Source organism: Carassius carassius, chromosome 20 (assembly GCF_963082965.1).
Source record: "Carassius carassius chromosome 20, fCarCar2.1, whole genome shotgun sequence".
NCBI classification, from domain to species: Eukaryota; Metazoa; Chordata; class Actinopteri; order Cypriniformes; family Cyprinidae; genus Carassius; species Carassius carassius.
In genome coordinates, this window is record NC_081774.1 from 31,593,340 (window position 1) to 31,605,443 (window position 12,104).

The following is a 12,104-nucleotide window of genomic DNA, read 5'->3' on the forward strand; positions in this document are numbered from 1 at the left end:
ATGTTGACTATTATATAGCTACCGTATTTTCCAGACTATAAGTCACACTTTTTTTTCATAGTTTGGCTGGTCCTGCGACTTATAGTCAGGTGCGAATTATTTATCAAAATTAATTTGACATGAATCAAGAGAAAACATTACCGTCTACAGCCGCGAGAGGGCGCTCTTTGCTGCTCAGTGCTCCTGTAGCCTACACTGAGCAGCATAGAGCGCCCTCTCGTGGCTGTAGACTGTAATGTTTTCTCTTGGTTCTAAATAAATATGACATATAAGTCGCACTGGACTATAAATGTTTTTTTCCTCATCATGACGCATTTTTGGACTGATGCGACTTATACTCAGGTTTGACTTATAGTCCGAAAAATACGGTACACATTTCATGGGGTGTACTTACTTTTTCACACCAGACATTTACAAGTCTGACAGTGATTGTCTTTGAATGTACTGTTCAAGGTGGAGAATTTGTACACAAATGGCACTTAAGTTTGTCATTCCCATAGCTGACTATAAGCAACCTTTGAATTGATTGCACACATTTTTGGATATATACTTCAAGTAAATCTCCACAACCCATTAGAACCACTCATGCACAGAGCAAATTATTAAAAACATGACTGAACGTAGTGTTAAAGTCAGGTTTATTTGAAAAGGACACATAATAATATACATTGTTTCAAAGCAGATTAATTGTTTATTAAGAAAATATTAAGAAAATATTGCATACAAATAAGAACAGTTAAGAAAGTAATTTTTTCTACAACATACTCTACTTAAATAAGTATTTGACCTAATGCATAATGAATCCTTTTTTGCTTAAGGAAATTAAGGCAGGCATGCAAATTAAATATATTTTCTGTAGGCCCTGATGATAGTTTGAAAGACCAGCATAGTTAGAATAGCAGTAATTATAAGTACACTAGTAAATGCGTACCAAAACTAATATAATTTTGAATGGATAGATTTCTCACAAATACAGTTTGTTACAAAAGAGACCTATTGTTGCATCTGTGTACCACCAAACAGTAAAAAGGTAATGCATTCTGTCTTCTGGTTATTTTTGACAGATGGAAATTATATAGAAGATGACCCATCCTGCTCTTGGCCTGCATCATCGCCATCCAGTAAAGACCACACGTCTCCAGGCCATGTCGATGACTATGAATATGGTGAGGATGAAGGAGGTGCAGGCCTACCCTACCCATGCCAGTTTTGTGCAAAATCCTTTAGTCGCCTGAGCTTCCTTAAGTGCCACGAGCAGAATCACAGAGATAAACTTCCCTTCAGCTGCACATACTGCAGTCGCTTGTTCAAGCACAAGCGCAGCCGTGACCGACACATAAAGCTTCACACAGGTGACAAGAAGTACCACTGTGGAGACTGTGACTCTGCTTTCTCACGCAGCGATCATCTTAAGATCCATATGAAAACACACGTTGCCAACAAACCCCATAAATGCCCAGTGTGCCGCCGGGGGTTCTTGTCCACCAACTCGCTTCACGGACACATGCAGGTGCATGAACGTGGGAAGGATGGAGAGAATACAAGGTCCCCTCAAGAGTGGAGGTTAAAAGAGACTCGCAAATGCAGCCGCTGTGAGGAGGGTTTTGACATGCCTGAGGAACTGCAGAAGCACATTGCAGAAAGCCACCCAGAGTGCTCTTCTCCAGGAGGGAGTCTCGAACCTGGCCTGCGGTGCATCTACTGCCACGAGCCATTCAGTGATGAAGGGACACTTCTGAGCCACATCAATCAGGTGCATGGGAGAGATACAAACATCAACATGTGCACTGTTTGCTCTGAGCAATTCCCTACTGTAGAGGAGCTTTACACTCACATGGATATCCACCAACTCCCAGAGTCCAGCAATAGCCCGTGCGTGTTGCCTGTAGGTTATACTTCTGTTTCAAGCACTACTCCAGATTCCAACCTCTCGGTTGACAGTTCGACCATGGTTGAGGCCACTTCTGCAATGCCCAAGACACGTGGGAGAAGAAAGAGGGTCACCCATAATAACATGTATGGGCGATCTGCCAAACAACCAAAAATCGAATACAGCTGCATTTACTGCAACAAACAAGTTTTCTCAAGCCTCTCTGTGCTGCAGATTCATCTTAAGACCAAACATGTTGACAAGCCAGAACAGGCTCATACCTGCCAATATTGCTTGGAGATCCTTCCATCCCTTTGGAATTTGAATGAGCACCTGAAACAGATCCACAGAGCTAAGGATCCTTCGGGTGTACTGGCTAACCTGTCTGAAGACCAGCTGCAGTGCAATTTCTGCCCAGAGGTTCTTGGAAACCTTAATGCTCTGCAAGAGCACATACGGTGCTCCCATGGCTTTCCTAATCCAGTCGCTAAAGAAAGCAATGCATTTTTTTGCCCCAAGTGCTTTATGGGATTTTTAACTGAGACCACTCTAGAAGAACATGTCAGACAGACGCATTGTGACTCTGAAAGCATACAGTTTGATTCTCCTCTGGCAGTCACTCCAAAAGATCCCATTGTGGAGATCTACTCCTGCTCTTACTGTACCAACTCCCCCATTTTTAATAGTGTCATGAAGCTTAACAAACACATAAAGGAGAACCACAAGAACATCCCTCTTGCTCTCAATTATATCAACAATGGGAGAAGATCTCTGCGAGTCCTGAGCCCCTCATCTCCGGTCTCTGTAGAACAGGCCTCACTTTTCAAACAGAACAGCACTTCCTTATGTTCAAGTGAGTTCATCTGTAACCAGTGTGGTGCTAAGTACACCAGCTTAGACCTTTTCCAGACACACCTAAAGACCCACCTTGATAGTGTCGTGCCACAGCTAACCTGTCCACAGTGCAACAAGAACTTTCCTAACCAAGAGTCTCTTCTGAAACATGTGACTGTTCATTTCACCATCATGTCCACATACTACATCTGTGAGAGCTGTGACAAGCAGTTCACATCTGTGGATGACTTGCAGAAGCACCTTCTGGATATGCACACCTTTATGTTTTTTCGCTGTACTCTCTGCCAGGAGGTGTTCGACTCTAAAGTGTCAACTCAACTCCATCTTGCAGTGAAGCACAGCAATGAGAAAAAGGTATACCGATGTACTTCCTGCAACTGGGATTTCAGGCATGAAGCTGACCTTCAAATGCATGTCAAACATAGTCACCTTGAAAACCATGGTTGTTCACACCGTTGCATCTTTTGCAGTGAGTCATTTGGTACTGAAGTAGAGCTACAGTGTCATATTACTACCCATAGCAAGAAGTACAATTGTCACTTTTGCTGCAAAGCCTTCCATGCTGTTTATCTGCTAGAACGTCACCTTCGTGAAAAGCACTGTGTGTTTGAGGGAAAGACCCAGAACTGCGACACCAATGGATCCACGTATGGTAGCGGTGATTCTGTTGCCAAAGATGATGGAGACTTACAGGCCTTTCTGGCCAACAGCCATGGAGGAACTGTTGCAGGGGAGTCACATAACAGTGGGGATGGCAGCGAAGAAGACTTTGATACCTCAGAGATCATGTATAGCTGTGACATCTGTGGTGCATCTTATACCATGGAGTCTCTCCTAACCAATCACCAACTTCGTGACCATAACATTCGTCCTGGAGAGAGTGCTATACACAAGAGGAAGGCAGAAATGATCAAAGGAAACCACAAATGCAACGTCTGCTCTAGAACCTTTTTCTCGGAGGGAGGACTTCGGGAGCATATGCAAACGCACTTAGGGCCTGTCAAACACTACATGTGTCCTATTTGTGGAGAGCGCTTCCCTTCCCTACTTACTCTTACAGAACACAAGGTCACTCACAGTAAAAGCCTGGACACCGGAAGCTGCCGGATCTGTAAATTACCTCTTCAGAGTGAGGATGACTTCCTGGAACATTGTCAGATGCATCCCGATTTGCGCAATTCTTTGACTGGCTTCCGCTGTGTGGTCTGCATGCAGACTGTCACCTCAACTCTAGAACTCAAGATCCACGGCACCTTTCACATGCAAAAGACTGGAGTGGCATCTATGAATCAACCAATTGCATACTCAGCTGCCACAGAACTTCAACACAGTCAAATTCAAAAATTTGTCAGGTGTGCTGCATGTCTCAAAGAGTTCCACTCTAAGCAGGACTTGGTGAAACTTGACATTAATGGTTTGACATATGGTCTTTGCACGCTATGTGTCAGTGTCGCTGGTAGCAAGAGTTTGAGTGTAAATGGAGGGAAGCCGCTGCATCAAGGGGCTCAAACCTCGATGGGTCCTGCTGCTGGATGGACCCATGGGGAAAGCCTTAGCCCTGGTCCTGTAAAGGGAAAGACTGCCTGTTCTTCCTCATCGTCTTCATCAGTATCACCTTCTGTTTCCAAGACCCGCTGTACCAGTTGCAATGTTAAATTCGAGTCAGAGGCAGAGCTTCAAGCGCACTTGCAGACAGTGCACAGAGACCAAACACCAGAAGCTGCTCTGTTACAGACCCCCAATGGCTCCCCCATGTCACGAGTTAGCCCAACCCAAAGTGACGAGGTAAGGTGTGCCTTTCAGTAAACCTACAGTGCATGCTCAGTATTTGCCATTGGTATATTAATAGTGATATTGGGATTTTTTTTATTGGTTTAAACCAATAACATAATAATGGTTATTTTGATGTTCTCATTTAGACATTCTGTTGACTATAAGTAACTTTGCTACAACATGTCAACTAACTCTCATTGATGGGGGACTATCAAAATAAAGGGTTTCCAAAAGGAGTGCAAAAGAACATTATAAGGGACATGCATTTTCTTGTTTCAGCATCATACTCCAACACAATTAATTACTACTTAGTGTTTATTTTTCCCACTCTTTAGAAGAAGACTTACCAGTGCATCAAGTGTCAGATGGTCTTCTACAGTAAATGGGACATTCAGGTCCATGTGGCTAATCATATGCTAGGTAAGACTGTTTTGGATCTGTAAGAAGTGGCTAAACATTTGTCAATTCAATGTCAATGCCAATTTTGGGAATTGCTATTAAGTGTGACCATGTAACTTGTATTACTGGAATACGACTCTTGTATTTAGTCAAGAATAAAACATAAATGTACTCAAATATTTCAGTTTGAGTGTTTAAAAAAAAAAACAGGGAGCAAAATTTCAGGGTGGAATGTTTGTGTATTTGAGGCAAATAACAGATTTACTGTAGTCAAGGGTCTTATGTGGTTATCCCCCTAACCTGTTCCTTATTCATTAATTTATTCATTCCTTTTCATGCTTTGGTGTGTTTTATTGAAAAGGAAAATGTGTCAGAACAGAATTGCCTCTATGCTGGTGAAGCATGTTCCATTTTTATTAGTAGATATAGAAGCTTTACATTTTCAATTTGTTCTGCTGAAACCCATTCTGTTGCAGTCTCCTATGAAGTTTGTGTAAATCTGTAATTCCCTATAAACCAGCATGTGTCAAAACTCCAAAGAGAAAAAACAAAGGCCTGATTTGAGAAGCTTTAAATATATTTTCCCTTGAAAAAGGGCCCACATTCTCATATTAATGGCCATCTGTAACGATGCAGTGAAACGGGGCTGCAGGGTTATCTGCGCTCAGCTGTCAGTGTTATTATGCTATGTAATGGAGCGGGTACTATAATCTTCGGGGTGTTGTTTCTAGGCACATGTCCCTGCTATATTGCCATCCATAAATTTAAATATGTAGAGAATGGGATGCTATTAAGCATGAGCATAAAAGCTAGTAGGTCCTTGTAACCTGGCCTTGTGGTTCGTAAATATAAAAAGGTGTGCTTTGTTTTCCTGGCAGATTTGATTCACAGTCATTAATATTGCTGATTTCCACAGAGACATTTTCCAGAAGGCAGTCGGATAAGTTAAGGAGGTGGAGGTAGGTGTGAACTGGACAGTAGGGACTGATCTTGGCCACAGGAGCACTAAAGTGTCTGTGGATAGAAAATCACAGTGTGATCGGCCCAAATCCAGATTAGCTGTTTAGTTGGTTAGTCTTTTGTTAAAGATGTAGAAAGGCTTCCTTTGGTTTGATTTGTGTGCATGATCCAGCCAATGACACTTGATCAGGTCAGCATAACCCCAACATATTTGAGATTTTATGAGATCAGGCAAAAAGAAAAGGGGCAAATTTCCATCCTCCTCTAAAGCTTTTGCCATGTTGGTGGGCCACGTTCTCAAGGACGGTCACACATAGGGTGGGGGTGGCTGATTACAGTAGCTCATGCTCACACAGGAAACACATCCAGCCTTGTGTTTCTCTGGTGCACTGCTGGGGGGGAATGGCCTGGGCGGCCCAGCCAGAGTAGGTGGGTGAGGTGGATAGCAGAGAGCAGTTGGTGCAGGCTTGGAGCAGTGTAGGATGCACATTTGTTGTCCAGCAGGCCACTCTGTGTGAAGCAGCGCTGTGGGCTGATGTCCTGCTGAAAGGAAAGAGGAGAAAATCTTCTGAATAACGAAGAGGAATGAAGTGGATAAACTGAGCAATGGATTACTGTCGATGACCTTTATTGTGGTGTGTAGCTTGTCCTGTTAGTGAGTTGGTTTTATTTAAATAGATCATCAGATTGATGCTTGCTTCATTAATGCCAGTCAGATAAAAAAAAGGCATTTCTTTACAATATTCTATCTCATTTTGTTGACCTTTCTAAACAGGCACTCATTTGAGCAGATCCTTTCACTCAGTAAGAATAAAATATATATTCACACTGTGTGTGTGTGTGTGTGTGTGTGTGTGTGTATCTTAATTCTTGAATGAATCAACCATTTGAACGAATTGGCAGATTTAGTTTCTTATTTAGAGTATAATTTCATTAAACAATAATAAAAATAAAAACATTAAAGTTATAGTTGTAGTCTAAATGTTTGTATAATACATTTTATGTTAAATCAAATAAAATATTTATTTCTAAAGTTTCAGTTTGTAATGTCTACTTGATACTTTCTCATTTAACACAAAAATAGCTTTAAATAATCTTTTGTAGGTGTTTTCACAGTCAAATTTATTTTGTGATTAATTAATGGACATCATGCAATTAATTGTCAAAACAATTTTATCGACTGACAGCCCTAATATATATATATGCTGTCAAATGATTAATCTTGATTAAATGCATCCAAAATAAGTTTTTGTTTACATATGTTTGTACTGTGTATATTTATTATGTATATATAAAGACACACACTTTCACATATACAGTACAGACCAAAAATTGGACACACCTTCTCATTCAAAGAGTTTTCTTTATTTTCATGACTATGAAAATTGTAGATTCACACTGAAGGCATCAAAACTATGAATTAACACATGTGGAATTATATACATAACAAAAAAGTGTGAAACAACTGAAAATATGTCATATTCTAGGTCCTTCAAAAAAAGCCACCTTTTGCTTTGATTACTGCTTTGCACACTCTTGGCATTCTCTTGATGAGCTTCAGGAGGTAGTCACCCGAAATGGTCTTCCAACAGTCTTGAAGGAGTTCCCCGAGAGATGCTTAGCACTTGTTGGCCCTTTTGCCTTCTGTCTGCAGTCCAGCTCACCCCTAAACCATCTCGATTGGGTTCAGGTCCGGTGACTGTGGAGGCCAGGTCATCTGGCGCAGCACCTCATCACTCTCCTTCTTGGTCAAATAGCCCTTACACAGCCTGGAGGTGTGTTTGGGGTCCTTGTCCTGTTGAAAAATAAATGATGGTCCAACTAAACGCAAACCGGATGGAATAGGATGCTGCTGCAAGATGCTGTGGTAGCCATGCTGGTTCAGTACCGTCACACCTCCTCCTCCATGCTTCACGGTGGGAACCAGGCATGTAGATTCCATCCGTTCACCTTTTCTGCGTCGCACAAAGACACGGTGTTTGGAACCAAAGATCTCAAATTTGGACTCATCAGACCAAAGCACAGATTTCCACTGGTCTAATGTCCATTCCTGTTCTTTAGCCCAAACAAGTCTCTTCTGCTTGTTGCCTTTCTTTAGCAGTGGTTTCCTAGCAGATATTCTACCATGAAGGCCTGATTCACACAGCTCTTAACAGTCTGCTGCTAGAACTCCGTGTGCCATTGACCTGGTCTCTAATCTAAGCTGCTGTTAACCTGCGATTTCTGAGGCTGGTGACTCGGATGAACTTATCCTCCGCAGCAGAGGTGACTCTTGGTCTTGCTTTCCTGGGGAGGTCCGCATGTGAGCCAGTTTCTTTGTAGCGCTTGATGGTTTTTGTGACTGCACTAGGGGACACTTTCAAAGTTTTCCCAATTTTTCGTAATGACTGACCTTCATTTCTTAAAGTAATGATGGCCACTCGTTTTCCTGTACCTAGCTCCTTTTTTCTTGCCATAATACAAATGCTAACAGTCTATTCATTAGGACTATCAGCTGTGTATCCACCTGACCACTGTTGTGAACGTTACTTCACTCACTAGTGGATCTCAGTTTTCTGGAGGGGATGTAGATTCGTAATAGTGAATGGAAGTAGGCGGGTGCTGAGCCTGTGGCTGTTCTATATGCAAGCATCAATGTCTTGAACTTGATGCGAGCCGCAACCAGTAGCCAGTGCAAGGAGATAAAGAGAGGTGTAACATGGACTCTTTTGGGTTCATTGAAGACCAGTCATGCTGCTGCATTCTGAATCATTTGTAGAGGTTTGATTGTGCTTGATTGAAGTCCAGCCAGAAGAGCATTGCAGTAGTCCAGCCTAGAAATGACAAGTGCCTGGAAAAGAATTTGTGCAGCATGCTCCGTTAGAAAGGGCCTGATCTTTCTGATGTAAACCTGTGCAACCAATGCAAACCTGCAAGATCAAGCAGTCTTTGCAATGTGGTCTTTGAAGGTCAGATGGTAATCAAAGGTTAGACCAAGATTTCTGACCAAAGTTGATGGGGAAATTTTAGAAGAGCTGGATGGAGAAATCATACTGTAGAGTTGGAGTGGCAGGGAAGACAAGAAGCTCAGTCTTTGCCAGGTTGAGCTGTAAGTAATATTCTTTTATCCATGCCAAGATGTCCGCCAGGCAGCCTGAGATCCATGCAGCTACCATTGGATCATCTGGTTGAAATGAAAGATAGAGCTGTGTGTCATCAGCATAGCAATGGTAGGATAATCCATGTGCCTGTATGATGGGACCCAGTGATGGTGTGTATATAGAGAAGAGGAGGGGTCCAAGAACTGATCCCTGAGGAACCCCAGTGACAAGTTGATGTGCTTTGGATACCTCCCCTCCCCAAACCACCATTAAAGACCTATCAGTAAGATATGATTCAAAACAGAGAAGTGGAATCCCTGTGGTGCCCAGTGATGAGAGGGCAAACAGAAGGATATGATGATTGACAGTGTCAAAAGCAGCAGATAGATCCAGCAAAATAAGAACTGATGATTTGGAATTCGCTTTTGCAATCTGCAGTGCTTCTGTGACTGAGAGTAGTGCAGTCTCTGTTGAATGGCCACTCCAGAAACCTGACTGGTTAGCATCCAGTTTTTTTGTTCTGTGAAAGAAACAATGATATCTGGTTGAAAACAACTCTTTCGAGGATTTTCGCTATGAAGGGAAGGAGAGAGACCGGTCTGTAGCTAAGTGTTTAATGTAGGTTTTTTTAAGCAGTGGGGTTACCCAACCCTGCTTGAATGCAGTGGGGAAGGTGCCTGTGAGGAGATGTGTTGATGATGTGTGTAAGTGCTAGTAAAAGTGTAGGAGAGATTGCTTGAAGCAGGTGTGAGGGGATTGGGTCTAGAGGGCATGTTGTAGGATGGCTGGAGAGGAGAAGTTTTGATATTTCTGCCTCAGTAAGGGGACAGAAGGAGAAGATGGGAGTGTTAGCAGTGGGTGTGGTTGGTTTGAAGTCCTGTGTGTGTGGGGCTAAGAACTGACTACTTATTTTTCTGGTTTTGTCTGTGAAGAATGTGGCGAAATCATCAGCAGTTACAGAAGTGGTGGAGGGGGACAGAGGAGAAAATTTAATGTTTTGAAGAGATTACATGTGTCTGGAGCGCAGTTGATCTTGTTGTGGAAATATGAATATTTAGCAGTATGGACTTCAGCAGAGAAAGATGAAAGCAAGGACTGATACATCTTCAGGTCTGATGGAACTTTTGATTTGCACCATTTTCTCTCTGCTGCCTTGAGTTTGGTCCGGTGCTCACAAAGAACAGTGGATAACCAGGGGCGATAAGGGGCAGCCCGTGCTGGCCTGGAGGAGAGAGAACAAATATCGTCTAGACAATAAGTTAAAGTAGAGCATAAAGTGTCAGTTGCTGCATTCACATCCAGAGATGAGAAATCGGTAGGTGAGGGATGAGAGGAGGATACTATGGAGGAAAGATGGGAGGGGGAAACAGAGCAAAGGTTTAATCACATTTGTGCGTGCTTGTAGTGGTAAGTTGTTTCAGATCAAATGAAGCAAGGAGTGAATGGAAGTCTGTAGCATAAGGCTTGTCCAGATGAATGTTGAAGTCGCCAAAGTGTAAAAGTGGACTGCCGTCCTCCGGGAATGAGGGCAGGAGGCCATCCTGCTCTTCTAGGAAGGTGCCTAGAATTTGCCCTGGAGTTTTATAGGAGCTGTTACAGTGATCGCATGAGATTCAAATGAGTTATAATTGCATAGGGGAGAGTGGGTTGAGTATTTGCAATTGTTAGAAATGAGAAGACCAGTGCCCCCACCCCGGCCAACCTGATCGGGGCTGTGAGAAAAAGAGAAATTGTTAGAAAGAGCAGCTGGGGTTGCTGAGTCTTCTGAACAAATCCAGGTCTCAGTCAAGCCCAAGATGCTGAGTGTGGAGTTTAAGGGAAAAGCAGAGAACAACAGAGAAAGAAAGAGGTGCATTAGAGGATGTAGGGTTAGGATGCAGGTTCGCAACATTGCGTTGCCATCTGCGTGTGACATTAGAGCATTTTCCAGAGACAACATAAATGTTTTGAAACACATGATAGAGGTGAAAAACAAAGGACAGAAAAGGAAACTGAGTAAAAGGAAGAAAATAAATACAACCCAAATTCCGGAAAAGTTGGGACGTTTTTTAAATTTTAATAAAATGAAAACTAAAGGAATTTCAAATCACATGAGCCAATATTTTATTCACAATAGAACATAGATAACGTAGCAAATGTTTAAACTGAGAAATTTTACACTTTTATCCACTTAATTAGCTCATTTAAAATTTAATGCCTGCTACAGGTCTCAAAAAAGTTGGCACGGGGGCAACAAATGGCTAAAAAAGCAAGCAGTTTTGAAGAGATTCAGCTGGGAGAACATCTAGTGATTAATTAAGTTAATTGATATCAGGTCTGTAACATGATTAGCTATAAAAGCTTTGTCTTAGAGAAGTAAAGAGAAGAGTCTCTCAGAAGTAAAGATGGGCAGAGGCTCTCCAATCTGTGAAAGACTGCGTAAAAGAATTGTGGAAAACTTTAAAAACAATGTTCCTCAAATTGCAAAGGCTTTGCAAATCTCATCATCTACAGTGCATAACATCATCAAAAGATTCAGAGAAACTGGAGAAATCTCTGTGCGTAAGGGACAAGGCCGGAGACCTTTATTGGATGCCCGTGGTCTTCGGGCTCTCAGACGACACTGCATCACTCATCGGCATGATTGTGTCAATGACATTACTAAATGGGCCCAGGAATACTTTCAGAAACCACTGTCGGTAAACACAATCCGCCGTGCCATCAGCAGATGCCAACTAAAGCTCTATCATGCAAAAAGGAAGCCATATGTGAACATGGTCCAGAAGCGCCGTCGTGTCCTGTGGGCCAAGGCTCATTTAAAATGGACTATTTCAAAGTGGAATAGTGTTTTATGGTCAGACGAGTCCAAATTTGACATTCTTGTTGGAAATCACGGACGCCGTGTCCTCCGGGCTAAAGAGGAGGGAGACCTTCCAGCATGTTATCAGCGTTCAGTTCAAAAGCCAGCATCTCTGATGGTATGGGGGTGCATAAGTGCATACGGTATGGGCAGCTTGCATGTTTTGGAAGGCTCTGTGAATGCTGAAAGGTATATAAAGGTTTTAGAGCAACATATGCTTCCCTCCAAACAACGTCTATTTCAGGGAAGGCCTTGTTTATTTCAGCAGGACAATGCAAAACCACATACTGCAGCTATAACAACAGCATGGCTTCGTCGTAGAAGAGTC

At 42.4% G+C, this 12,104-nt stretch overlaps 1 protein-coding gene across 5 annotated transcripts in view; it reads left to right on the forward strand.

Annotated features, from left to right (window-relative positions):
* The window catches only part of LOC132096881 (zinc finger protein 521), an 88,945-nt gene that overhangs the window by 38,023 nt on the left and 38,818 nt on the right, over nt 1-12,104 (forward strand). For 4 of the 5 annotated variants that reach the window (XM_059502551.1, XM_059502552.1, XM_059502548.1 and 1 more), the window contains 2 exons: nt 1,065-4,510; nt 4,834-4,918. In XM_059502551.1, the coding sequence (XP_059358534.1) occupies nt 1,421-4,510; nt 4,834-4,918 (3,175 nt within the window). In that variant the 5' untranslated portion in view covers nt 1,065-1,420. Of the gene's footprint in view, nt 1-1,064; nt 4,511-4,833; nt 4,919-5,813; nt 6,434-12,104 lie in introns of those variants that run through there. The other variant, XM_059502549.1, reaches the window with a different exon arrangement.